Source organism: Pecten maximus, chromosome 1 (assembly GCF_902652985.1).
Source record: "Pecten maximus chromosome 1, xPecMax1.1, whole genome shotgun sequence".
Lineage (NCBI taxonomy): Eukaryota > Metazoa > Mollusca > Bivalvia > Pectinida > Pectinidae > Pecten > Pecten maximus.
In genome coordinates this window covers 12764578-12791478 of record NC_047015.1, presented here as the reverse complement: position 1 = coordinate 12791478, position 26901 = coordinate 12764578, and the positions used below count along the sequence as shown (strand labels likewise).

General features: G+C 39.0%; 1 protein-coding gene across 1 annotated transcript in view; it reads right to left on the bottom strand.

The window, feature by feature from the left end:
• The window catches only part of LOC117329298, a 47479-nt gene extending 30599 nt beyond the window's left edge, over window positions 1-16880 (bottom strand). Inside the window, exons 1-5 of the mRNA XM_033887220.1 lie at window positions 16842-16880; window positions 9274-9368; window positions 6003-6214; window positions 5208-5390; window positions 2320-2559 (exon numbers count right to left, since the gene is read on the bottom strand). Coding sequence (XP_033743111.1) covers window positions 2320-2559; window positions 5208-5390; window positions 6003-6214; window positions 9274-9368; window positions 16842-16880 — 769 coding nt within the window. The remainder of the gene's footprint in view (window positions 1-2319; window positions 2560-5207; window positions 5391-6002; window positions 6215-9273; window positions 9369-16841) is intronic.
• Between the last annotated feature and the right edge of the window lie 10021 nt (window positions 16881-26901).

Sequence of the window (26901 nt, the reverse complement as noted above, 5' to 3'; positions counted from 1 at the left end):
TATACTTACCATATGTACATTGATGTGGTGTACTTACCATATGTATATTGATGTGGTATACTTACCATATGTACATTGATGTGGTGTACATTGATGTGGTATACTTACCATATGTACATTGATGTGGTATACTTACCATATGTACATTGATGTGGTGTACATTGATGTGATGTGGTATACTTACCATATATACATTGATGTGGTATACTTACCATATGTACATTGATGTGGTATACTTACCATATGTACATTGATGTGGTGTACATTGATGTGATGTGGTATACTTACCATATATACATTGATGTGGTATACTTACCATATGTACATTGATGTGGTATACTTACCATATGTACATTGATGTGGTGTACATTGATGTGATGTGGTATACTTACCATATATACATTGATGTGGTATACTTACCATATGTACATTGATGTGGTATACTTACCATATGTACATTGATGTGGTATACATTGATGTGTTTACTTACCATATGTATATTGATGTGGAGTACATTGATGTGGTATACATTGATGTGGTGTACTTACCATATGTATATTGATGTGGTGTACTTACCATATGTATATTGATGTGGTATACTTACCATATGTACATTGATGTGGTATACATTGATGTGGTATACTTACCATATGTACATTGATGTGGTGTACTTACCATATGTACATTGATGTGGTGTACATTGATGTGATGTGGTATACTTACCATATATACATTGATGTGGTATACTTACCATATGTACATTGATGTGATGTGGTATACTTACCATATGTACATTGATGTGGTGTACATTGATGTGATGTGGTATACTTACCATATATACATTGATGTGGTATACTTACCATATGTACATTGATGTGGTATACTTACCATATGTACATTGATGTGGTGTACATTGATGTGGTGTACTTACCATATGTACATTGATGTGGTGTACATTGATGTGATGTGGTATACTTACCATATATACATTGATGTGGTGTACATTGATGTGATGTGGTATACTTACCATATATACATTGATGTGGTATACTTACCATATGTACATTGATGTGGTGTACATTGATGTGATGTGGTATACTTACCATATGTACATTGATGTGGTATACTTACCATATGTACATTGATGTGGTATACATTGATGTGGTATACTTACCATATGTACATTGATGTGGTGTACATTGATGTGATGTGGTATACTTACCATATATACATTGATGTGGTATACTTACCATATGTACATTGATGTGGTATACTTACCATATGTACATTGATGTGGTATACTTACCATATGTACATTGATGTGGTATACTTACCATATGTACATTGATGTGGTATACTTACCATATGTATATTGATGTGGAGTACATTGATGTGGTATACATTGATGTGGTGTACTTACCATATGTATATTGATGTGGTATACATTGATGTGGTATACTTACCATATGTACATTGATGTGGTATACATTGATGTGGTATACTTACCATATGTACATTGATGTGGTGTACTTACCATATGTACATTGATGTGGTGTACATTGATGTGATGTGGTATACTTACCATATATACATTGATGTGGTATACTTACCATATGTACATTGATGTGATGTGGTATACTTACCATATGTACATTGATGTGGTGTACATTGATGTGATGTGGTATACTTACCATATGTACATTGATGTGGTGTACTTACCATATGTACATTGATGTGGTATTCTTACCATATGTACATTGATGTGGTATACATTGATGTGGTATACTTACCATATATACATTGATGTGGTATACTTACCATATGTACATTGATGTGGTGTACTTACCATATGTACATTGATGTGGTATACATTGATGTGGTATACTTACCATATGTACATTGATGTGGTATACATTGATGTGGTGTACTTACCATATATACATTGATGTGGTATACTTACCATATATACATTGATGTGGTATACTTACCATATGTATATTGATGTGGTGTACATTGATGTGGTGTACATTGATGTGGTGTACTTACCATATGTACATTGATGTGGTATACATTGATGTGGTATACTTACCATATGTACATTGATGTGGTATACTTACCATATGTACATTGATGTGGTATACATTGATGTGGTATACTTACCATATGTACATTGATGTGGTGTACATTGATGTGGTGTACATTGATGTGGTATACATTGATGTGGTGTACATTGATGTGGTGTACATTGATGTGGTATACTTACCATATGTACATTGATGTGGTATACTTACCATATGTACATTGATGTGGTATACTTACTATAAATGCGTGTCCAAATCTCATAACTTGGCAGACTGACCAGTCCACTCTGGCTAGATTCTGATTTGTTTGAGCAGGTTATGCATTCCAGTGAAGTTGGATTGAACACAAATACTGAGCAGTCTGCATTGTTGTAGCAATCCACTGCACAAAGGGCATCATAGGACTTTACCGCAGAGTTGAGCTGTAGCCCATACAGTGTAGGACCAATATATACCTCAAAGTTACTCCCCAGTAAACCTAAAACACAAAACCAATACAGGACCAATATATACCTCAAAGTTACTCTCCAGTAAACCTAAAACACAACACCAATACAGGACCAATATATACCTCAAAGTTACTCTCCAGTAAACCTATAACACAAAACCATTACAGGACCAATATATACCTCAAAGTTACTCTCCAGTAAACCTAAAACACAAAACCAATACAGGACCAATATATACCTCAAAGTTACTCTCCAGTAAACCTAAAACACAAAACCAATACAGGACCAATATATACCTCAAAGTTACTCTCCAGTAAACCTAAAACACAACACCAATACAGGACCAATATATACCTCAAAGTTACTCTCCAGTAAACCTATAACACAAAACCATTACAGGACCAATATATACCTCAAAGTTACTCTCCAGTAAACCTAAAACACAAAACCATTACAGGACCAATATATACCTCAAAGTTACTCTCCAGTAAACCTAAAACACAAAACCAATACAGGACCAATATATACCTCAAAGTTACTCTCCAGTAAACCTAAAACACAAAACCAATACAGGACCAATATATACCTCAAAGTTGTTCTCCAGTAAACCTAAAACACAAAACCAATACAGGACCAATATATACCTTGAATTGTTTAACATAAAACACAAAAGTTACATGAACTAGAATATTTACAGTGCTAGCATGATGTAAGGTTTACTGATAAAGGATATGTCCATCAGCACTATTGACTTTATAACAGTAAACCTTTGGCTTATATGCTTGATGATATGTAGCTGTAATGTATTTGAGAATCAGTTCAAAACAGTTTGATTAATAAACTGTTGATTTAACAATACATGTACTCTCCATCAAATTTAGATATAGCCCTACACAGAACAAGAGGCCCAATGGGCCTGTATCGCTCACCTGGCTCTACAGCAACTTTGAAGTTGATGAGGTCATTTCTAAAGATACTATGTTGATTACCTCTTTATTCAAATATCATTGTAAGCTAGTTTTAGTCATATCAAAAATTTTCTAGTCCTTCATTCCAGCATTCTATTGGCCTAATATCAGGTCTTGGAGGCTCTTGGCTATCGCAAATTTCACCCCTGTGACCTTGAATGTAGGTCAAGGTCATTTATTTGAACAAAATTGGTAGCCCTTCACCCAAGCATGCTACAGGCCCAATATCAAGTCCCTGGGCCTCTTGGTTATTGAAAAGAAGTCATTTGAAGATAATAGCCTATTTGCCCCATGTGACCTTGAATGAAGGTCAAGGTCATTTATTTGAACAAACTTTGTAGACCTTCACCCCAGCATGCTACAGGCCCAATATCAAGTCGCTGGGCCTCTTGGTTATTGAGAAGAAGTCGTTTGAAGATTATAGCCTATTTGCCCCATGTGACCTTGAATGAAGGTCAAGGTCATTTATTTGAACAAACTTTGTAGCCCTTCACCCCAGCATGCTACAGGCCCAATATCAAGTCCCTGGGCCTCTTGGTTATTGAGAAGAAGTCGTTTGAAGATTATAGCCTATTTGATCCATGTGACCTTGAATGAAGGTCAAGGTCATTTATTTGAGCAAACTTTGCAGCCCTTCACTCCAGCATGCTACAGACCCAATATCAAGTCGCTGGGCCTCTTGGTTATTGAGAAGAAGTCGTTTGAAGATTATAGCCTATTTGACCCATGTGACCTTGAATGAAGGTCAAGGTCATTTATTTGAACAAACTTTGTAGCCCTTCACCCCAGCATGCTACAGGCCCAATATCAAGTCCCTTGGCCTCTTGGTTATTGAGAAGAAGTTGTTTAAATGAAAAAGTTGACGCCGGACGGCCGAGCGGACGGACGGACGGACGGACGACGGACGCCGCACCACGGCATAAGCTCACTTGCCCTTCGGGCAGGTGAGCTAAAAATGGACTTTCCAGTGGCACCTGACAGGGCAATAATAAGAGGCTTAGAGGGCCTGCATCAATAACCTTTCTATTTCAGTAATTATAACAAAACATTCTCATTTATAGTACTGTTACAAATGTCCATTTAATTTAATGTTCGGTCTTGCTTTCAAGGTAAGGGATTTCCAAAAATGATTCAAAGCAAATGTGGTAAAAAAAGCACAGCAGTTACTAAACCATCAATATCAGTCCCCATCTTTCTTTCTAAAAAAGGATCAGACTGTCTTTTAATATATCAAGGAGTCCCTTAAGTTTAGCAAAACCCTCTAAGCCACTCTAATTGAAGTTAAAATTGACAGACGGACACAGGACAACCATTGCTGTCTCACTGGTCCTTTGGATGAGCTAGCAAAACTGATCGAAGGTTACCTACCATATCTTATCAACATGAAATCCAGTGTCATATGAAAAACACAAGGAACAACTGTGAGATAAACTTCACTGAAATTCAACAAGTATTTAACGTGATGTGCTGCAAATACGAGTTTTTAATTTCTAATAACTGTAATGGTAACATAATTTATATCTCTAATGCATCACATTACAATTGTATGTGATTTAGGAACTTCATAATGGAGCACATGAGTTAATTTAAGTTTTATTCTAGTTGATGAAATACTATACAATCTGAATAACAGAACTGAAGTATAAGTTCTCACTGACAAACTAAGTGATTCATTGTTTTGATGAGTAGTTATCTGGAACGAGGCTTACTAGTACATATAGGTGGCACTGTCCAAAGTGATTCCCTGCCCACCTCCAGACAGGTGACGGCTCCACTGTGAGAGTCAGCCAGTATATAGCCAGGGTTACAGGAGTAAACATATGTGGTGCCTATGTCTGCCACCAGGCTAGAGGAGTAGCTTCCATTGACCACAACAGGCAAAGGCTTACACCCTGTAACACAACAGTTATTATAGAATACACTAGGTCAGTAGTTTCATACCAGGTGTGTTACTTCACACATCTTAATTTGTATAAAACATTCAGAATGACACATCGATGACATGTTTGTTCTCTACCTAGATTTGTATCCTGAGAGACAACTAATACCCTCGTGGGTGCTATAATTCAGTAGGCTATAGGTGATGAGTGTAATCATATTTATCATGTCAGTTGTGGATTGTACTTAGCAATCAGAAGCCGGCGACCAATTTGGATTATGCATCATGGTAATTTTTTTTCTTATACACAACAACATAGTATACCGATCATAAAGTTTTATTAAAATTTGATTAGTACTTTAGTAGAAGTTATGTGGACAGGTCTCAGCCAATCCAAAGCTGGTGGGCCATTTTGAATAATGCATCACAGCCATTTTGAATAATGCATCACAGTCAAATTTTATTGTAATCCAACCAGTTATAACTTTAGTAGGTTATGGGATGACAGACAGACAGGCTGATTCCAGTATACCACCCCTAACTTCGTTACAGGGGGGGGGGGGGGGGGGGGTAATTAGTGTGAAACGTAATGAGTTTATATGTTTATTATCTAATTCATACATACTTGCAGATCTTTCACAGGCGACATCCTTTACTTCAAAGTTTAAACAAGCTGATTGCCTCCAGTAGCCGACTTCGTCTGTGTAAGTACAGTAGTCATTTGTGAGGTTGGTATTGGTATAACCAAAGTTGATGAAGTCTATTGTAGAGTTGTCAACCCATCTAGTTTCAGATTTATGATAGTGATAACCAATCCATCGTGTCGATCTTGCTATCCTGTAATGTACATAGAAAAGCAACTTTAGAATGAGATACTGGATGTTCAACAAGATACTAGATGTTTACATAGAATATTGGATGTCTCCATGGGGTACTAGAGGGTTGCATTGTAAACTGGATGTCCCCATGGGGTACTAGAGGGTTGCATTGTAAACTGGATGTCCCACTGGGGTACTAGAGGGTTGCATTGTAAACTGGATGTCCCCATGGGGTACTAGAGGGTTACATTGTAAACTGGATGTCCCCATGGGGTACTAGAGGGTTGCATTGTAAACTGGATGTCCCCATGGGGTACTAGAGGGTTGCATCATAAACTGGATGTCTCCATGGGGTACTAGAGGGTTACATTGTAAACTGGATGTCCCCATGGGGTACTAGAGGGTTGCATCATAAACTGGATGTCCCCATGGGGTACTAGAGGGTTGCATCATAAACTGGATGTCCCCATGGGGTACTAGAGGGTAACATTGTAAACTGGATGTCCCCATGGGGTACTAGAGGGTTGCATTGTAAACTGGATGTCTCCATGGGGTACTAGAGGGTTGCATTGTAAACTGGATGTCCCCATGGGGTACTAGAGGGTTGCATTGTAAACTGGATGTCCCCATGGGGTACTAGAGGGTTGCATCATAAACTGGATGTCCCCATGGGGTACTAGAGGGTTACATTGTAAACTGGATGTCCCCATGGGGTACTAGAGGGTTGCATTGTAAACTGGATGTCTCCATGGGGTACTAGAGGGTTGCATTGTAAACTGGATGTCCCCATGGGGTACTAGAGGGTTACATTGTAAACTGGATGTCCCCATGGGGTACTAGAGGGTTGCATTGTAAACTGGATGTCCCCATGGGGTACTAGAGGGTTACATTGTAAACTGGATGTCCCCATGGGGTACTAGATTGTTGCATTGTAAACTGGATGTCCCCATGGGGTACTAGAGGGTTGCATTGTAAACTGGATGTCCCCATGGGGTACTAGAGGGTTACATTGTAAACTGGATGTCCCCATGGGGTACTAGATTGTTGCATTGTAAACTGGATGTCCCCATGGGGTACTAGAGGGTTACATTGTAAACTGGATGTCCCCATGGGGTACTAGAGGGTTGCATTGTAAACTGGATGTCCCCATGGGGTACTAGAGGGTTGCATTGTAAACTGGATGTCCCCATGGGGTACTAGAGGGTTGCATTGTAAACTGGATGTCCCCATGGGGTACTAGAGGGTTGCATTGTTAACTGGATGTCCCCATGGGGTACTAGAGGGTTACATTGTAAACTGGATGTCCCCATGGGGTACTAGAGGGTTACATTGTAAACTGGATGTCCCCATGGGGTACTAGCTATATATATATAGAGGGTTGCATTGTAAACTGGATGTCCCCATGGGGTACTAGAGGGTTGCATTGTTAACTGGATGTCCCCATGGGGTACTAGAGGATTACATGGTAAACTGGATATCCCCATGGGGTACTAGAGGGTTGCATTGTAAACTGGATGTACCCATGGGGTACTAGAGGGTTGCATCATAAACTGGATGTACCCATGGGGTACTAGAGGGTTACATTGTAAACTGGATGTACTCACCTATCATACATACACTGTATATTTTACCTATCATTCATACACTGTATATAATCTACCTATCATTCATACACACTGTATATACTCTACCTATCATTTATACACTGTATATAATCTACCTATCATTCATACACTGTATATACTCTACCTATCATTTATACACTGTATATACTCTACCTATCATTCATACACTGTATATACTCACCTATCATTCATACACTGTATATACTCTACCTATCATTCATACGCTGTATATACTCACCTATCATTCATACACTGTATATACTCTACCTATCATTCATACACTGTATATACTCTACCTATCATTTATACACTGTATATACTCTACCTATCATTCATACATTGTATATATTCTACCTATCAATCATACACTATATATACTCTACCTATAGCTATTATTCATACATTGTATACCCTAAGTATTAATCATACACTATATATACTCTACCTATTATTCATACACTGTATATATTCTACCTGTTACTAAAATTTTAGGATTTATTCATTCAGGCATTAAATTTGTTTATCAAATGAAGTACAACTTGTTAGTTGTTGTTATCTGGTCTGAAACTTGTTCACCCTTAAAGAAATCTTCATGCCTCACTAAATTTTGTCAAAGGCCTGAGCACTTTGGCAGATAGGTTTAAAATTGTTTTAAAATGTATTTATTTGCTTCCTGTTTCTACTGTTTCCCTATTTTATTTATCAAATTCTTATCCTCTTTAGTAAAGTGAAAATCTCTTCCCAGATTTTATTTATTTATTTATTTATTTATTTTTTATTTTTCTGTTTTAATAAGGTCAACTACTGTTCGTAGATTTCATCTTTTTTTGTTCTAACAATGGGAACTACTTTGACCAGACCTCATCTTTTGATATGTTAATTGAAACCATTCTCTGCCAATACTTCTGGTCCTCTATTTGAGCAACTTTGTAATGTGCCTTCTCATAACACAAAAGTATGTATGTCATATATAGAGGTTACACAACGAGTGCTTGTTGGATATGGAATTTATTTCACACGAGTAAGTTATTTTTTAAAAGTTACAAAAGACACGAGCTTTAGCGAGTGTTTTTTGCAACTTTTAAAAAATAACTTATGAGTGTGAAATAAATTCCATATCCAACAATTCCGAGTCGTGTGACCTGTTTCTACCACAATACTATCGGCTTGAATCAAAGGGAAACGTGGCCAAGTATAATTTTGCGTATGCAAATAAAGTGTACCGGTGACGTCCGGGACCCAGTGATGTGACGTCATTAGATTATTGATGACGTCAATAACAATTGCAGCTTGGGTCAAAGTTCACCGTGTTAGCCAATCGAAATGCGTACAGAGTTTATACCACGTGTGGTATAAACAGATTGTTAATCAACAGCTGTAATGATTAACTGATGGTCTGAGAGTTGAATAACACAGGGTATTGTGGTAGAAATAAGGTTTACCTATTACTTACCCTAAAAGCATGAGGAAGTCATTGTCTTCCTGAGAATGAATGGTGGCCAGGTGAGCTGATTTTCTTCCACAGCAATAGTCAGCAGCTATTGGTGGCTTGGGATTCAATACCACATCATTAAACTGATTAGTAAAAACTTGATAGCAATGATTTTTGTAATAAATCCAATCGGTGTCTGGACATGTAGGCATCTCTGTAATAGAAAACAAGAGATCCAAGAGGGACTGTGGCACCCACCATTGAATGAACTACAAACTTCAACCATCAAAATACAAGCTGGTTGCCTGTTGACCATTTTGTTTTCCTGATCAGACTTGAAATTAAAGAATGCAACAAAGGACCAAAGAGGAAACTATATAAACATCAAGATTGAGAAGCAATCATCAAGTATTTTTTCAAGAAAGAGAGATAAAAATTCAACAGCCAAAAGATGGCCTCCACTCAGCCATTTTGTTTTCAGATCAAACTCATAATTAAATGGACACAACTAGGGACCAAGGGGAACCTGGTGTATATACATGTGAAGTTTAAGATACTATTTCTCCAGTGAGTTTTTCTCCTGAATAGTGATAGCAAGGATTGTTTATTGACCGACCACAGACAGACAGATTTTTAACAAACAAGAGGCCCAGAGGGCCTGCATTGTTCACCTGGATATATCAGTAATTATGGCAAAATACTCTTATCTAGATATATTTCAAATATTTTTTCAACTTTTGAACTGTCTCTCCCAACAATGGTTCAAACTAAAGGTGGACTAAATCCTGTCATTCTTGAAAGAGAAAAAGAATTTAAAATGTTTTTCTGTTTTTTATGTTGCTATATTTCTCCTATTTGGCCCGCTTTCTTCCACCCCAAGGGTGTCAAATCCTTCATTTATACAACATACATCACTGCCAAATAGTTCTCCATCCAAAATTTTATCAAAATCCATTTAGTTGTACAGGACTAGTAGCGTTTTAAAAAGATTTACCTTATGGCCCAGGTGAAAAAAACAAGAGGCCCAGGGGGCCTGTATCGCTCACCTGGATTTTGTGAGATATGAAACAAGAATGATGATTAAGTATATTTGTCACTGGTATTGCTATGTCAATATATCATAGGCATTTTATATGGGTATGTGAGGATTTGATGTCAAAAAATGCATTAATCCATGAAATAAAATTAACTTTTGGCACAACCCCATAGGGATGCTACCACACAAATGTGAGTGATATCCATTGCTTAGTTTCAGAAAAGAAGTTGTTTAAACCAATTGACCCCTTTTGACCCCGCCTTCTGCACCCTGGGGGGAGTGGGGGTCAGTTCCTTCTTTATAAAATTTTGAATCCCTACCCAAAAGGATGCTACCAGGCAAATATGAGCGATATCTCTTGCTTAGTTTCAGAGAAGAAGTTGTTCATATCAATTCAGCCAAATTGACCCCTCTTGGCCCCGCCCCTCAGGCCCCCGGGGGGGTCAGCCTCACCATTTGTACAATTTTGAATGCCCACCCAATAGTGATGCTACCAGGCAAATATGAGCAATATCCATTGCTTGGTTTCAGAGAAGAAGTCGCTAATATCCATATAGCCCAATTGACCACATTTGGTCCCGCCCCTCAGGCCCCCGGGGGGTCAGCTCCATCATTTGTACAATTTTTAATCCCCACCCCATAGTGATGCTACCTGGCAAATATGAGCGATATCCATCGCTTGGTTTCAGAGAAGGAGTCGTTTATATTAAGAGAGCCAAATTGACCCTTTTTGGCCCCGCCCCTCAGACCCCTTGGGGGTCAGCCCCACCATTTGTACAATTTTGAATCCCCACTCCATAGGGATGCTACCAGGTAAATATGAGTGATATCCATTGCTTAGTTTCAGAGCAGAAGTCGATTATATCAATTCTGTAAAACTGACCCCTTTTGGCCCCGCCCCTCAGACCCCAGGGGGTCAGCCTTGTCATTTGTACAATTTCAAATTCCTACCCCAAGGTGATGCTACCAGTAAAATATGAGAGATATCAATTGTTTGGTTCCAGAGAAGAAGTCTTTTATATCAATATAGCCAGATTGACCACATTTGGCCCCGCCCCTCAGGCCCCTGGGGGGTCAGTCCCATCATTTGTACAATTTTAAATCCCAACCCCATAGTGATGCTACCAGGCAAATATCAGTGACAGGCATTGCTCGGTTTCAGAGAAGAAGTCGTTTATATCAATATAGCCAAATTGACCACATTCGGCCCCACCCCTCAGGCCCCTGGGGGGTCAGCCCCATCATTTGTACAATTTTGAATCCCCACCCCATAATGATGCTACCAGGCAAATATGAGCGATAGCCATTGCTTGGTTTCAGAGAAGAAGTCTTTTATATCAATATAGCCAGATTGACCACATTTGGCCCTGCCCCACAGGCCCCTGGGGGGTCAGCCCCATCATTTGTACAATTTTGAATCCCCACCCCATAGTGATGCTACCAGGAAAATATGAGTGATAGCCATTGCTTGGTTTCAATAGCGCAAAAATGACCCCTTTTGGCCCCGCCCCAGAGGCCCCCAGGGGGTCAGCCCCATCATTTGTAAAATTCTGAGTCCTCTACCCATAGGAATCCTTCTGACCAAATTTGGTCAAATTCTGATGTGTGGTTATGAAGAAGAAGTCAGTTGTTGACGGACGGTATGGCATAAGCTCACCTTGGTCCTTCGGACCAGGTGAGCTAATAAAATTGGTTCCCCTTCACTCAAGGATATTTCAGACCAAATATGGATCAAACCCCTTTATTCCTACAGAAGAAGAAGGATTTCAAAGAATTTGCTATATCTCCCCTATTGGGCCCCGCCCCTCAGGCCCCTGGGAGGCCAGACCCACCGTTTATACACAATTGGTTCCCCTTCACCCAAGGATGCTTCAGACCAAACATGGATCAAATCCCTTTATTCCTGCAGAAGAAGAAGGATTTCAAAGAATTTGCTATATTCCCCTATTGGGCCCCGCCCCTCAGGCCCCTGGGGGGCCAGACCCACGGTTTATACAAAATTGGTTCCCCTTCACCCAAGGATGCTTCAGACCAAATATGAATCAAATCCCTTCATTTCTACAGTAGAAGAAGGATTTTAAAGAATTTGCTATATTTCCCCTATTGGGCCCCGCCCCTAAGGCCCCTGGGGGCCAGACCCACGGTTTATACAATAATTGGTTCCCCTTCACCCAAGGATGCTTCAGACCAAATATGAATCAAATCCCTTCATTTCTACAGAAGAAGAAGGATTTTAAAGAATTTGCTATATTTCCCCTATTGGGCCCCGCCCCAAGGCCCCTGGGGGGCCAGACCCACCGTTTATACAAAATTGGTTCCCCTTCACCCAAGGATGCTTCAGACCAAATTTGGTCAAAATCCACTGAGTAGTTAAGGACAAGTAGCGATTTAAAGGAAAAGTTGACGGACGGACGACGGACGCTGCGCCATGCCATAAGCTCACCGGCCCTTCGGGCCAGGTGAGCTAAAAATTGTTGATAATATTACAAAGAGCAATAACTCTGTAAGTTACTATCAAATAATTCTCATTTTCAAGCTTGTCTGATATCTTGTCGATATAAGGCAACATACAAAGTTGGTTGATATTTTCTCCAGTTATTGAGAACAAGGTCTGACAATGATATTATTACCAAGGGCAATAACTCTGTAAGTTACTAACAAATAATTCCCATTTTCAAATTAATCCAAGATCTTAATGATATCTCAGTACATACAAAGTTTCATGAAACTTGGTTGATATTTACTCAAGTAATCCTGTTCACAAGGAAATTTTTGGTGGACAGATGGACAGACGGCCGGCCGGACGCCACCATATGGCATAAGCTCAGCTCACCTGCACCAGGTGAGCTATAAATGGTATTTGACTGTCACACATTTAAATGCTCTTCATGAACATGAATATGTGTGCACATTTAACATTTGTCGGTCAGATCCAGCTAGCCCTAGGCATGATCTATGCAACCTCAGTCTTTCAACCAAGTTAGTACTATCATGACCTAGGGTTTTAGGGACGTTAGTACTAACGTGACCCAGGGTTATCAGGACGTCAGTACTATCATAACCCAGGGTTATAGGGACGGTAGTACTAACGTGACCCAGGGTTATCAGGACGTCAGTACTATCATAACCCAGGGTTATAGGGACGGTAGTACTATCATGACCTAGAGTTATAGGGACGTTAGTACTATCACGACCTAGAGTTATAGGGACGTCAGTACTATCATGACCTAGGGTTATAGGGACGTTAGTACTATCACGACCTAGAGTTATAGGGACGTTAGTACTAACACGACCTAGAGTTATAGGGACATTAGTACTATCATGACCTAGAATAATAGGGACGTTAGTACTAACATGACCTAGAGTTATAGGGACGTTAGTACTATCATGACCTAGAGTTATAGGGACGTTAGTACTATCACGACCTAGAGTTATAGGGACGTCAGTACTATCATGACCTAGAGTTATAGGGACGTTAGTACTATCATGACCTAGAGTTACAGGGACGTTAGTACTAACATGACCTAGGGTTATAGGAACGTTAGTACTATCATGACCTAGGGTTATAGGGACGGTAGTACTATCACGACCTAGGGTTATAGGGACGTTAGTACTATCACGACCTAGAGTTATAGGGACGTCAGTACTATCATGACCTAGAGTTATAGGGACGTTAGTACTATCATGACCTAGAGTTACAGGGACGTTAGTACTAACATGACCTAGGGTTATAGGAACGTTAGTACTATCATGACCTAGGGTTATAGGGACGGTAGTACTATCACGACCTAGGGTTATAGGGACGTTAGTACTATCACGACCTAGAGTTATAGGGACGTCAGTACTATCATGACCTAGAGTTATAGGGACGTTAGTACTATCATGACCTAGAGTTACAGGGACGTTAGTACTAACATGACCTAGGGTTATAGGAACGTTAGTACTATCATGACCTAGAGTTACAGGGACGTTAGTACTAACATGACCTAGAGTTATAGGAACGTTAGTACTATCACGACCTAGAGTTATAGGGACGTCAGTACTATCATGACCTAAGGTTATAGGGACGTTAGTACTAACATGACCTAGAGTTACAGGGACGTTAGTACTAACACGACCTAGAGTTATAGGGACGTTAGTACTATCATGACCTTGGGTTTTGGGGACGTTAGTACTAACATGACCTAGAGTTATAGGGACGTTAGTACTATCATGACCTAGAGTTATAGGGACGTTAGTACTATCACGACCTAGAGTTATAGGGACGTCAGTACTATCATGACCTAGAGTTATAGGGACGTTAGTACTATCATGACCTAGAGTTATAGGGACGTCAGTACTATCATGACCTAGAGTTATAGGGACGTTAGTACTATCATGACCTAGAGTTACAGGGACGTTAGTACTATCATGACCTAGAGTTACAGGGACGTTAGTACTAACACGACCTAGAGTTACAGGGACGTTAGTACTAACATGACCTTGGGTTATAGGAACGTTAGTACTATCATGACCTAGAGTTATAGGGACGTTAGTACTAACATGACCTAGAGTTACAGGGACGTTAGTACTATCACGACCTAGAGTTATAGGGACGTTAGTACTATCATGACCTAGAGTTATAGGGACGTTAGTACTATCATGACCTAAGGTTATAGGGACGTTAGTACTAACATGACCTAGAGTTACAGGGACGTTAGTACTAACACGACCTAGAGTTATAGGGACGTTAGTACTATCATGACCTAGAGTTATAGGGACGTTAGTACTATCATGACCTAGGGTTATAGGGACGTTAGTACTATCATGACCTAGAGTTATAGGGACGTTAGTACTATCACGACCTAGAGTTATAGGGACGTTAGTACTATCATGACCTAGAGTTACAGGGACGTTAGTACTAACATGACCTAGGGTTATAGGAACGTTAGTACTATCATGACCTAGAGTTATAGGGACGTTAGTACTATCACGACCTAGAGTTATAGGGACGTTAGTACTATCATGACCTAGGGTTATAGGGACGTTAGTACTATCATGACCTAGGGTTATAGGGACGTTAGTACTATCATGACCTAGGGTTATAGGGACGTTAGTACTATCATGACCTAGGGTTATAGGGACGTTATAACAATCATGACCTAGGGTTATAGGAACGTTAGTACTATCATGACCTAGAGTTACAGGGACGTTAGTACTAACACGACCTAGAGTTATAGGAACGTTAGTACTATCATGACCTAGAGTTACAGGGACGTTAGTACTAACATGACCTAGGGTTATAGGAACGTTAGTACTATCATGACCTAGAGTTATAGGGACGTTAGTACTATCATGACCTAGAGTTATAGGGACGTTAGTACTATCATGACCTAAGGTTATAGGAACGTTAGTACTAACATGACCTAAGGTTATAGGGACGTTAGTACTATCATGACCTAGGGTTATAGGGACGTTAGTACTATCATGACCTAGGGTTATAGGGACGTTAGTACTAACATGACCTAAGGTTATAGGAACGTTAGTACTAACATGACCTAAGGTTATAGGGACGTTAGTACTATCATGACCTAGGGTTATAGGGACGTTAGTACTATCATGACCTAGGGTTATAGGGACGTTATAACAATCATGACCTAGGGTTATAGGAACGTTAGTACTATCATGACCTAGAGTTATAGGGACGTTAGTACTATCATGACCTAGGGTTATAGGGACGTTAGTACTATCACGACCTAGAGTTATAGGGACGTTAGTACTAACATGACCTAGGGTTATAGGAACGTTAGTACTATCATGACCTAGAGTTATAGGGACGTTAGTACTAACACGACCTAGAGTTATAGGGACGTTAGTACTATCATGACCTAGAGTTATAGGGACGTTAGTACTATCACGACCTAGAGTTATAGGGACGTTAGTACTATCATGACCTAGAGTTACAGGGACGTTAGTACTAACATGACCTAAGGTTATAGGAACGTTAGTACTATCATGACCTAGGATTGTAGGGACGTTAGTACTATCATGACCTAGGGTTATAGGGACATTAGTACTAACATGACCTAGAGTTATAGGAACGTTAGTACTATCATGACCTAGGGTTATAGGGACGTTAGTACTATCATGACCTAGAGTTACAGGGACATTAGTACTATCACGACCTAGAGTTATAGGGACGTTAGTACTATCACGACCTAGGGTTATAGGAACGTTAGTACTATCATGACCTAGAGTTACAGGGACATTAGTACTATCATGACCTAGAGTTACAGGGACGTCAGTACTATCATGACCTAGAGTTACAGGGACATTAGTACTAACATGACCTAGGGTTATAGGAACGTTAGTACTATCATGACCTAGGATTGTAGGGACTTTAGTATTAACATGACCTAGGGTTATAGGGACGGTAGTACTATCATGACCTTGGGTTTTGGGGACGATAGTACTATCACGACCTAGGGTTTCTGGTTCTTTAGAAGCTCTACCATAACTGGTATTATAACATCACTTCTGTCAACCATCAAATCAGTTTGACATTTCTTTTTACCGTCAATGCAGGCTGTGGAAAAGCTTCCATCTGGTCCATTTTGGAATGTCTCTGATGAACATTCACACTTTCCATTGACACAAACCGAGGAATTTGGACACAGATTATCAATGTTTCCATATGACGGTATGGCACATCCAATACTGCCAACAGGTACAACTGGAAGAAAGATCAGATCAAACATTAATGCTACAAATTGATCTTCCTTTGGATACACACAGCATTATACAACCTATCTTTTCTTTTTTGTTTTTTTTTACAAGTAAAGACACATCTTAAACTTTAACAATTTGCAAGAAATCTCCATCACTTTCTAAAGGAACAGTAGTTTCTACATATCTTTTTAAAATCACTTCAGCTAAGCCAGATATCATTCTATACTTAGTTTATAGATATACATGTGTCATAATGTAATGCAGATTCAACTCAGATAATGCCAATTTTATGTCTTCAATTTTATCTTCCAAAAGTTTTTATTATGAAATTTTTCATTCAGTATTATAACTGCAATAGCAATATTCAAATATAAAACGATCAAGTGCAACCTTTGACCTTGACTGATGACCACAGAAATCTAACAAGGTGTAGATCTTGATATTGTCATGTCATTGTGTGAATATGAGGCCTAGTTTATCTTAAAAGTGAGTAAGTATAACCTTTGATCTTTAACCTAGACAGATCATCAAAGTTCAAGCAGATCGGAACTTGAATGATAGTCATGTGCATATGTGAATATGAACAAAATATGTGCAGAGGACCATGAAAAATACAAGAGGCCCATGGGCCTTAACAGTCGTCTGACAAACTTTTACATCAGGGATACACCCCTCAATCCAGCATCATTACCATAAATTGTCTATATGCAGCCAGTTATGTTTGAGATCAAATTTGGTTTTATCCGTTTTGGCTTAAAGGAGGAGCAGCATCATGCCCCTCTGTCCCCATGGGTCAGACAACCCTCATTTATATCAATTAGGATTGCCCTTCCCCTATGATGTTTCATACTAAATATGGTTGTAATCAATTATGCCATTAATAGTCTAGCAGAATGGTGAAATAATTGTGGGATTTTCAGTAAAAGCATGAAACTTGGCATGATTGTAAGCGGTAATATACTGATTGATTTTGGATATGGGGCCAATGAAAAAAATCCAAGATGGCCGCCAAATCCAAGATGGCCGCCATTTTTCATAAATCTGTAAGATATTGCTTATTGCATCTTCGTTATGTATGGTATATGTCTAAAAAAATGCATAATAAATGTTTGTACACATTGTTACTTATTGTTGTCGATTTTGTATAAAATATCATCTTTTCATTTCAAATATGACATATCGAGTGTGTTTTCCCATAGGAGTTATCACCATATAAATAGTTCTATTGCACAATAATACATAAATTGCATCAGAGTGATTTAAAAAATATTGTCCATAAACCAGTAGAAGAAGAAGAAAAGAAGAAGAGTGAAAATAAAGGTAAGAATTAGTATAGTGTGTTAAACAACAATTTTGAGATAGGGGTAGAAATTACCGGGCATTATTTTCATGCTACACTTTGATGAAAACAATGGATGATGAGCCAGATTCTGTTCATAATGAAAATCTATTTGAAGTAAGTAATTATTACGAAATATTTAAACTAGTTATTTTCTATAATCTCTTTAGTTAATGCTTAAAACAAATCATCCAATATTTTTCAAAAAGTATTTGTATCTAGAAAAAAATATATGAAAATGGAAATGAAATGCTTCTAGTAAGAAGACTTTGACCATCAAGTACATTTGAAGTATCTTATTTTAATTATATAATTTTAAAAAGCTATTCCTTCAGATATTGATTGAAAATACATCTACATGTATAATGTATAAAAATGGTGCATATATATTATATATAATGCATAAAATTTATTTCAAACGTAGAATAAACTTTAAATTTCCCTCTCTCAAAACTTTTGCTCTCCTCTCCGGTGTCATGGCAAAAATCTATCTTACTAAAAGGTTCCGCTATACTTCGAACCAAGTTGAAGTTTTTTCATGCATTTTTTCATTATTTTTCAGGGCTGTGTATATCCGTAGCATCTGGAAATGAAACATGAATGATAAAAGGAAATCGGTAATAGCTGTGGATTCTTTTCCAGGAGAGATTCCAGCATTAGTTGAGCAATCATCATTAGTGGAAATAGACTGGGGTAAATGCTGTTTATGTCAGCAAACAACAAAAGAGCCGCTAAGATGCCCTTTGAATCTAAAGAGAAAAGACATTGAAACTGGGTATGTATATAAGACAATAGCAGAACATTTGAAGGCATTCAACGAACTTAACTCCTTGCCAGAAAACATAAATTTTGACAGGCTTGCGGCAGGACATGGCATAGAAAGAAATTTAACAATACACAGTGCGAAATACCATAAGAAATGTAGGGACCAGCTGAATGGCACAAAGCTCCAACGGATACAGCAAAAAAGAGAATTCAGTGATGACAATGATAAGGAAAACATCCCACAGAAACTGAGGAGACTACATAAACCGGAATCTCCAAAGCCGACAGAGAAATCACACAAACAGTGTTTCTTCTGCGATGAATCAACAGGGAACTTACATAAAGTCGAAACATTTAATGTTGACCAGCGCATTAGACAGGCGGCTGCCTTATTACAAGATACCTGGATTCTGGGGAAGCTCAGTTCGGGGGATTTGATAGCTCAAGATTCAACATATCATTTAAACTGCTTGGCCACCTTCTATCGAAGAGCTGAAAAACTCAACAACAGTAAAAACACTGATATGACAAAAAATAGACTCCAAGGCATTGCCCTAGCAGAACTTGTTTCTTTTATAGAGGAAGCCTCAGCAGAAAGCAACGATCTTGCTCCGGTTTTTAAGTTATCCGACCTTGCCTCAATATATTCCTCACGACTTGAACAACTTGGGTGTAATATGGAAAGCCGTATTCACTCTACTGACCTAAAGAAACGAATTTTAGATCACTTTCCATCAATGCAGGCTCACAAGCACGGCCGAGAGGTGTTGCTGTGTTTCAACACTGATATTGGAGATGTGCTTCAAATAGCATGCTGGAATAATTTTGATGAAGAGGCCATAATCTTATCAAAGGCAGCTAACATTATACGAAGAGATGTTATGAAATCAGAGAAAAAGTCATTCAAAGGGAATTTCAAGAGAACTGCCAAGAAAAATCGGTGCCACAGTCCATAGTGACATTAGTTTCAATGATTCTTGAAGGTTCAAACATAAAAAACCAGATGAGAAACAGATCACAAGCTTCTCTCACTATAGCACAACTTTTGCTTTTCAACCTTTCAATTCGTCGTCGTGCTGGGTCAACTGCCAACTTCCATTCAACAGAAAGAGAGCCACCGTTACCAGTGTATCTTGGTTTGAAACTACATGCAGAAACACGAAAAAGGGGGCTAATTGAAATGCTTTTTAAAATGGGCATTTCAATTTCATACGACAGAACTCTTGCTCTGTCAACAGACATTGGGAATGCTGTGTGTGATAGATTTGAAGAAGAAGACGTTGTGTGTCCTCCTAAGCTACGTAAAGACCTGTTCACTACTGGGGCAGTTGACAACATTGACCATAATCCATCTTCTAACACAGCTCATGGATCTTTACATGGATCTGGCATTTCTCTCTTTCAACATATGTCACCAGACTTGGAGGGACAAGCAAGAAACGTTATTGTGATATCAGACACACAGAGCAGAAAAACTATACATCCCCTCCCAGATGCTTATAGCAGTATTCCTCCTGTTGTTCTCCGGGATTCTGAGCCTTCAATACCGGAACGTCAGGGTTCTGTAACATCTGATGGCAACTCGATACCTGGCGCTATCCGAGGACAATACAGGTAAGAAGGTAATACACACAACCCGTGATATTGATTAACTTTAATCTTACTTTTCAATATAGAACTTCTGATATATATCTTATAACAATTTACTTGTACATAATATCCTAGTCAGTATTTTCAAGGTGGGAGGGGGAGTGGAAAAATCCTAGAGTTTGGAATTTTCGTTCATAATATGTTTTGTTGTTTACAGTTGGCTGAATCGTGTGATGGAGGTTATTCTGGATGAGAATGAGGTTGGTGATACAAATATATCATGGGCTGCATTCCGAGCAAGCACATATCAGCCAATAAATCGGAAAAACTCTGACCTATCGGCATTGTTACCCCTCTTTGAGGAGACGTCAAAATCACCTGCTATGATTAAGCATGCAATGAGTGTTGTACAGAAAAACGTTGAATTTTTGAACCCAGGTCAAACCCCTGTTATAGCATTTGACCAACCTCTATTCACTCTAGCCAAGAAAATCCAATGGAATTACCCTCTCACACACGGAGAAGACAAAATTGTGGTCATGTTTGGAGGCCTCCATATAGAGATGGCTGCTCTGAAGACAATCGGAGACTGGCTCGAGGACAGTGGCTGGACTGAGGCTTTGGTTGAAGCAGAGATAGCATCTGCTGGCACTGCAGAATCATTCTTAAAGGCATCACACATGTCCAGGACACGTCATGCTCATCAGGTAACAGCAAGTAGCCTTTACATACTGATGCAAAATGCATATATGGAGTACAAACTAGAAAATGATGAGGGTCATCTTGACTTCGAAACCTGGAGAGTGAAGCGCAGTTCTGAGAGCCCAACATTTCATTACTGGGAAATAACCCTTGCGCTTGAGTTGTATATCCTGATATTTGTTGAATCCTTACGTACAGGAAACTTTATGTTATACAAGGATGCTTTGATGAAAATCACTCCTTGGTTTTTTGCTCTGAACCACATCAATTATGCACGATGGCTTCCCGTCCATATTCGCGACATGGTGTCTTTGTCGATCAAGCACCCAGCAATCGAAAGGGAATTCCAAGACGGCAAGTTTGTCGTACGCAAAACTCAGAAAGCCTTCTCCTCGATTGCACTAGATCAGGCCCATGAACAGAACAACAAATGTGTAAAAAGTGATGGTGGTGCTGTAGGTCTTACGGAAAACACATCGGAACTGCTACGATGGATGGTATCAGGACCAGAGATTGCAAGAATTATACAAGAATTTGAGAGGTCACAGGAATTGACTCAGCGGTCACAGGATCTGGAATCTGTTAGTCATCATGAACAAACAAAATTTGCTCAAACCACATTTCGAAAGCAAGTGGCATCACTCGTGAATGTAATGAGCAGAATGGGAAACCCATTTTTTGAAGTAAGTTCTGACTTAGTTATCCTGAATAGCAGAAACATCGCAGACGCAGAAGTTGTATCGACGGTGCGCAACATTGAGAGGCTCGGAAAAGAACAATTTGATGAGTTTGTAGAAAAGAGGTTGATCCAAAAATCGGAACCTATCTTTGCCTGTTTAAAAAGAAACAAACTGGCATTACTAAAATGCCCGCCACCTCGAGATGTTAATAAAAGCAAACTACACATCAATTCTCTTAAGAAAAGTTGCTCTCTTTTCTCACAACTATATGTTTCCTGCCAGGTACGCGGATGTGATCTCGACGAATTCTTCTGTCATGAAAACCAGGCTTATCCCCCTGCGTTATCCCAGTATGGTACAATTCGGTCAGGCTCTAAATCATCATTGCTCACATGCCTTGAAAAGCATGGAAAATCAAATGACACCTTTCCAAATGTTGATGCCAAGTTGTTCGATGGAGCTGCAATTGTGAATATCCTAAAACCTGGGGTAGCAACAACATTTCAAGAATATTCACGAGATGTGTTTTTGAAGTACATGCAAGAGCAACTTGACGGTGTAGATAGGATTGACATCGTGTGGGACAAGTATCTCAATGATAGTCTGAAATCGAGTACTAGGAGTAAAAGAGGGAAAGGAGTGAGACGGCGTGTTGAAGCTTCAGCGAAGGTACCAAACAATTGGGAGGCATTTCTTCGAATTGATGACAACAAAACTGAGCTATTTCGATACCTCGCTCACCGGTCAGTTGAAAAATCCTATGGTGATAAAATAATCATCACTTCATGTGACGAAGATGTGTTGTCCTCATCTGAGTATAACAATACAATGCTCTCTCCCTGCACACAAGAGGAAGCTGATACCCGCTTGATGCTTCATGCAGCGGATTGTGTTCATGCAGGATACACACGACTGCTCTTGAGGACTGTTGACACTGATATAGTAGCAATAGCCATTGCTTTGTGTCAAAAGATGCCACAATTGACGCAATTTTGGATAGCATTTGGGGTAGGAAAACACTACAGATACATTCCAGTACACCAGATAGCTTCATCATTGGGCCCGGAGAAATCAGCAGCATTACCAGTTTTCCATGCATTCACAGGTTGTGACCAAACATCATTCCTGCTGGGTTGTGGAAAGAAAACTGCATGGGACATATGGAATGCGTTTGACGAGGCAACATCAACATTTTTAGCATTAAGCGACACACCAGGAGAGCATGCAATAGCTGATAACATACAGGTACTCGAACGGTTTGTTATCCTCATGTATGACCGCACAAGTAACTGCCAGTGTATCAATGAAGCACGCAAGGATTTATTTACGAAGAAAGCCAGGACAATGGAAGTTTTGCCTCCAACATCTGCAGCTCTGATGGAGCATACAAAGAGAGCTGTGTACCAAGCAGGATATGTTTGGGGACAAGCATTAAAACCTTCGCCTGACCTACCCTGCCCTAGTGAGTGGGGATGGACAAGAAACCGTGATCATGAATGGGAACCTGTATGGACCACACTTCCTGAAGCATCGAAGTCCTGTCACCAGTTAATTCGATGTGCATGTAACCCAGACAGGGGCTGCAGAGGACATTGTAAATGTGCAAGGAACAACCTCAAGTGCACTGCATTATGCAAGTGTGATGGTGAATGTGACCATGAAAAGTAAACTTCAGCGTGGCATTTTACCATGTGATTTTTGGACAATGGGTTTTTGTGAAAAAGTGTTAATGTTTTCCAGTCTAACTTTGATTTGATGAATTCTTTTTAAAGATTTAAATAGTGCCTAGTATATGATATTTCACTTATATAATACCTAAAATACCATATGATTTAATGTAAGCATGATTATTTCATTACAAATTTTCTGTTAATTACACCTAAGAGTTTCACAAAAAAAGGTCAAAATCTGTATACCCTTTATGAAACTCAACATTCGGCATGTATATGGCAGCCATCTTGAATTTGGTGGCCATCTTGGATTTGGTGGCTATCTTGTTAACATGATTGTTTGATAAAGAAATAAGTTTGTTAATTTCTGTTCATTTAGTAGTCAGAAAAGTAAAAGGTATGCATAGATTGGACAAAATCTTAAATTTACCAGATATATATGGCAGCCATATTGAATTTGGCAGCCATCTTGATTTTGGCGGCCATCTTGGAAAAAATAGCTTGGCCCCATATCTGAATTTATTCAAGTCATGATGCCCTACCTATATGCAAAGTTTCATGCTTTTACTACAAAACCCACAATTCTACTGATATATGCACCATTCTGCCGGACTATAAAGAGGAGTAGCATTTAAAAGCTAAATTTTGGCAAAGTTCCCCATTTGGGGCCTCGCTTCTCTGTCCCCAGGGATCCCACAAGCCTCATTTTAATAAATTATGATTGCCGTCTCCTTATGATATTTCACACCATATTTGGTTGTAATCCAACAAAGGGTTAAGGAGGAGTAGCATTTTAAAGCAAATTCTTTTGCAAAGTTCCCCATTTTGGGCCCTGCCCTTCTGTCTCTTGAGGCCACAACAGCCTTATTTATAAAAAATATTATTGTCCTCCCTCAATGATGTTCCACACCTAATTTGAATGTAATCCACCCAAGGGTTCAGGAGGAGTAGGGTTTTAAAGCAAAATTTCAGCAATGTTCCCCATTTTGGGCTCCATCCCTCTGTCTCTAGAGATCGGACCAGCCTCATTGATATAAAATATGATCACCCTCCCCCAATGATGTTTCACACCAAAGGTAGTAATCCGCTTTGGGGTTAAGGAGGAGAAGTGTTTTGAAAGTAAAAGTCTAAGTATATGAAAGACAAACAGACAAAGTGATTACTATAAAGGAGTTAAATTACTCATAACCAAATCATACATACTTGGTTCACAGGTAGTAGACATGTCACCATCTGATCCAATCTGGAAGAACCCTTCTTCACAGACACATTTTTCATCAGGGCAGTGAGAGTTGATCGCACAGGAATACTGGCCATACTGAGAACAGTTGTAGGACCCAACAGGAAGTACTGTTAATAGATTAGTATAGGGTATAACTACTGACAACAACAGAGCAGTATTGGGTATAACTGTCAACAACAGAGCAGTATTGGGTATAACTACTGACAACAACAGAGCAGTATTGGGTATAACTGTCAACAACAGAGAAGTATTGGGTATAACTGTCAACAACAGAGTAGTATTGGGTATAACTGTCAACAACAGAGTAGTATTTGGTATAACTGTCAACAACAGAGTAGTATTGGGTATGACTGTCAACAACAGAGTAGTATTGGGTATGACTGTCAACAACAGAGTAGTATTGGGTATGACTGTCAACAACAGAGTAGTATTGGGTATGACTGTCAACAACAGTAGTATTGGTAATAACTGTCAACAACAGTAGTATTGGGTATGACTGTCAACAACAGAGTAGTATTGGGTATAACTGACAACAACAGAGTAGTATTGGGTATAACTGTCAACAACAGTAGTATTGGGTATAACTGTCAACAACAGTAGTATTGGTAATAACTGTCAACAACAGTAGTATTGGGTATGACTGTCAACAACAGAGTAGTATTGGGTATAACTGTCAACAACAGTAGTATTGGGTATAACTGTCAACAACAGTAGTATTGGGTATGACTGTCAACAACAGAGTAGTATTGGGTATAACTGTCAACAACAGAGTAGTATTGGGTATAACTGTCAACAACAGAGAAGTATTGGGTATAACTGTCAACAACAGAGTAGTATTGGGTATAACTGTCAACAACAGAGTAGTATTGGGTATAACTGTCAACAACAGAGTAGTATTTGGTATAACTGTCAACAACAGAGTAGTATTGGGTATAACTGTCAACAACAGAGAAGTATTGGGTATAACTTTCAACAACAGAGTAGTATTGGGTATAACTGTCAACAACAGAGTAGTATTGGGTATAACTGTCAACAACAGAGTAGTATAGGGTATAACTACTGACAACAACAGAGTAGTATTGGGTATAACTGTCAACAACAGTAGTATTGGGTATGACTGTCAACAACAGAGTAGTATTGGGTATAACTGTCAACAACAGAGTAGTATTGGGTATAACCGTCAACAACAGAGTAGTATTGGGTATAACTGTCAACAACAGAGTAGTATTGGGTATAACTGTCAACAACAGAGTAGTATTGGGTATAACTGTCAACAACAGAGTAGTATTGGGTATAACTGTCAACAACAGAGTAGTATAGGGTATAACTACTGACAACAACAGAGTAGTATTGGGTATAACTGTCAACAACAGAGTAGTATTGGGTATAACTACTGTCAACAACAGAGTAGTATTGGGTATAACTGTCAACAACAGAGTAGTATTGGGAATAACTGTCAACAACAGAGTAGTATTGGGTATAACTGTCAACAACAGAATAGTATTGGGAATTACTGTCAACAACAGAGTAGTATTGGGAATAACTGTCAACAACAGAGTAGTATTGGGTATAACTGTCAACAACAGAGTAGTATTGGGTATAACTGTCAACAACAGAGTAGTATTGGGTATAACTGTCAACAACAGCGTAGTATTGGGAATTACTGTCAACAACAGAGTAGTATTGGGTATATATGTTAACAATGCTATTCATTATGCATTACAATCAAGATTATAAAATGAGATACATTAAAGTTTTGTGTACTTACGTTTTTTGAAGCATAGGTATCTGTTATAGTTTCCACAATTTTCTTCAACAAGAAATGATGTAGAAAGATCAGTATCATTAAAAATACTTTGGAGGGCTAGACAAGTAGGCAAATCATCATAAGGTTCTGGCCATAAGCCATCTGCCTG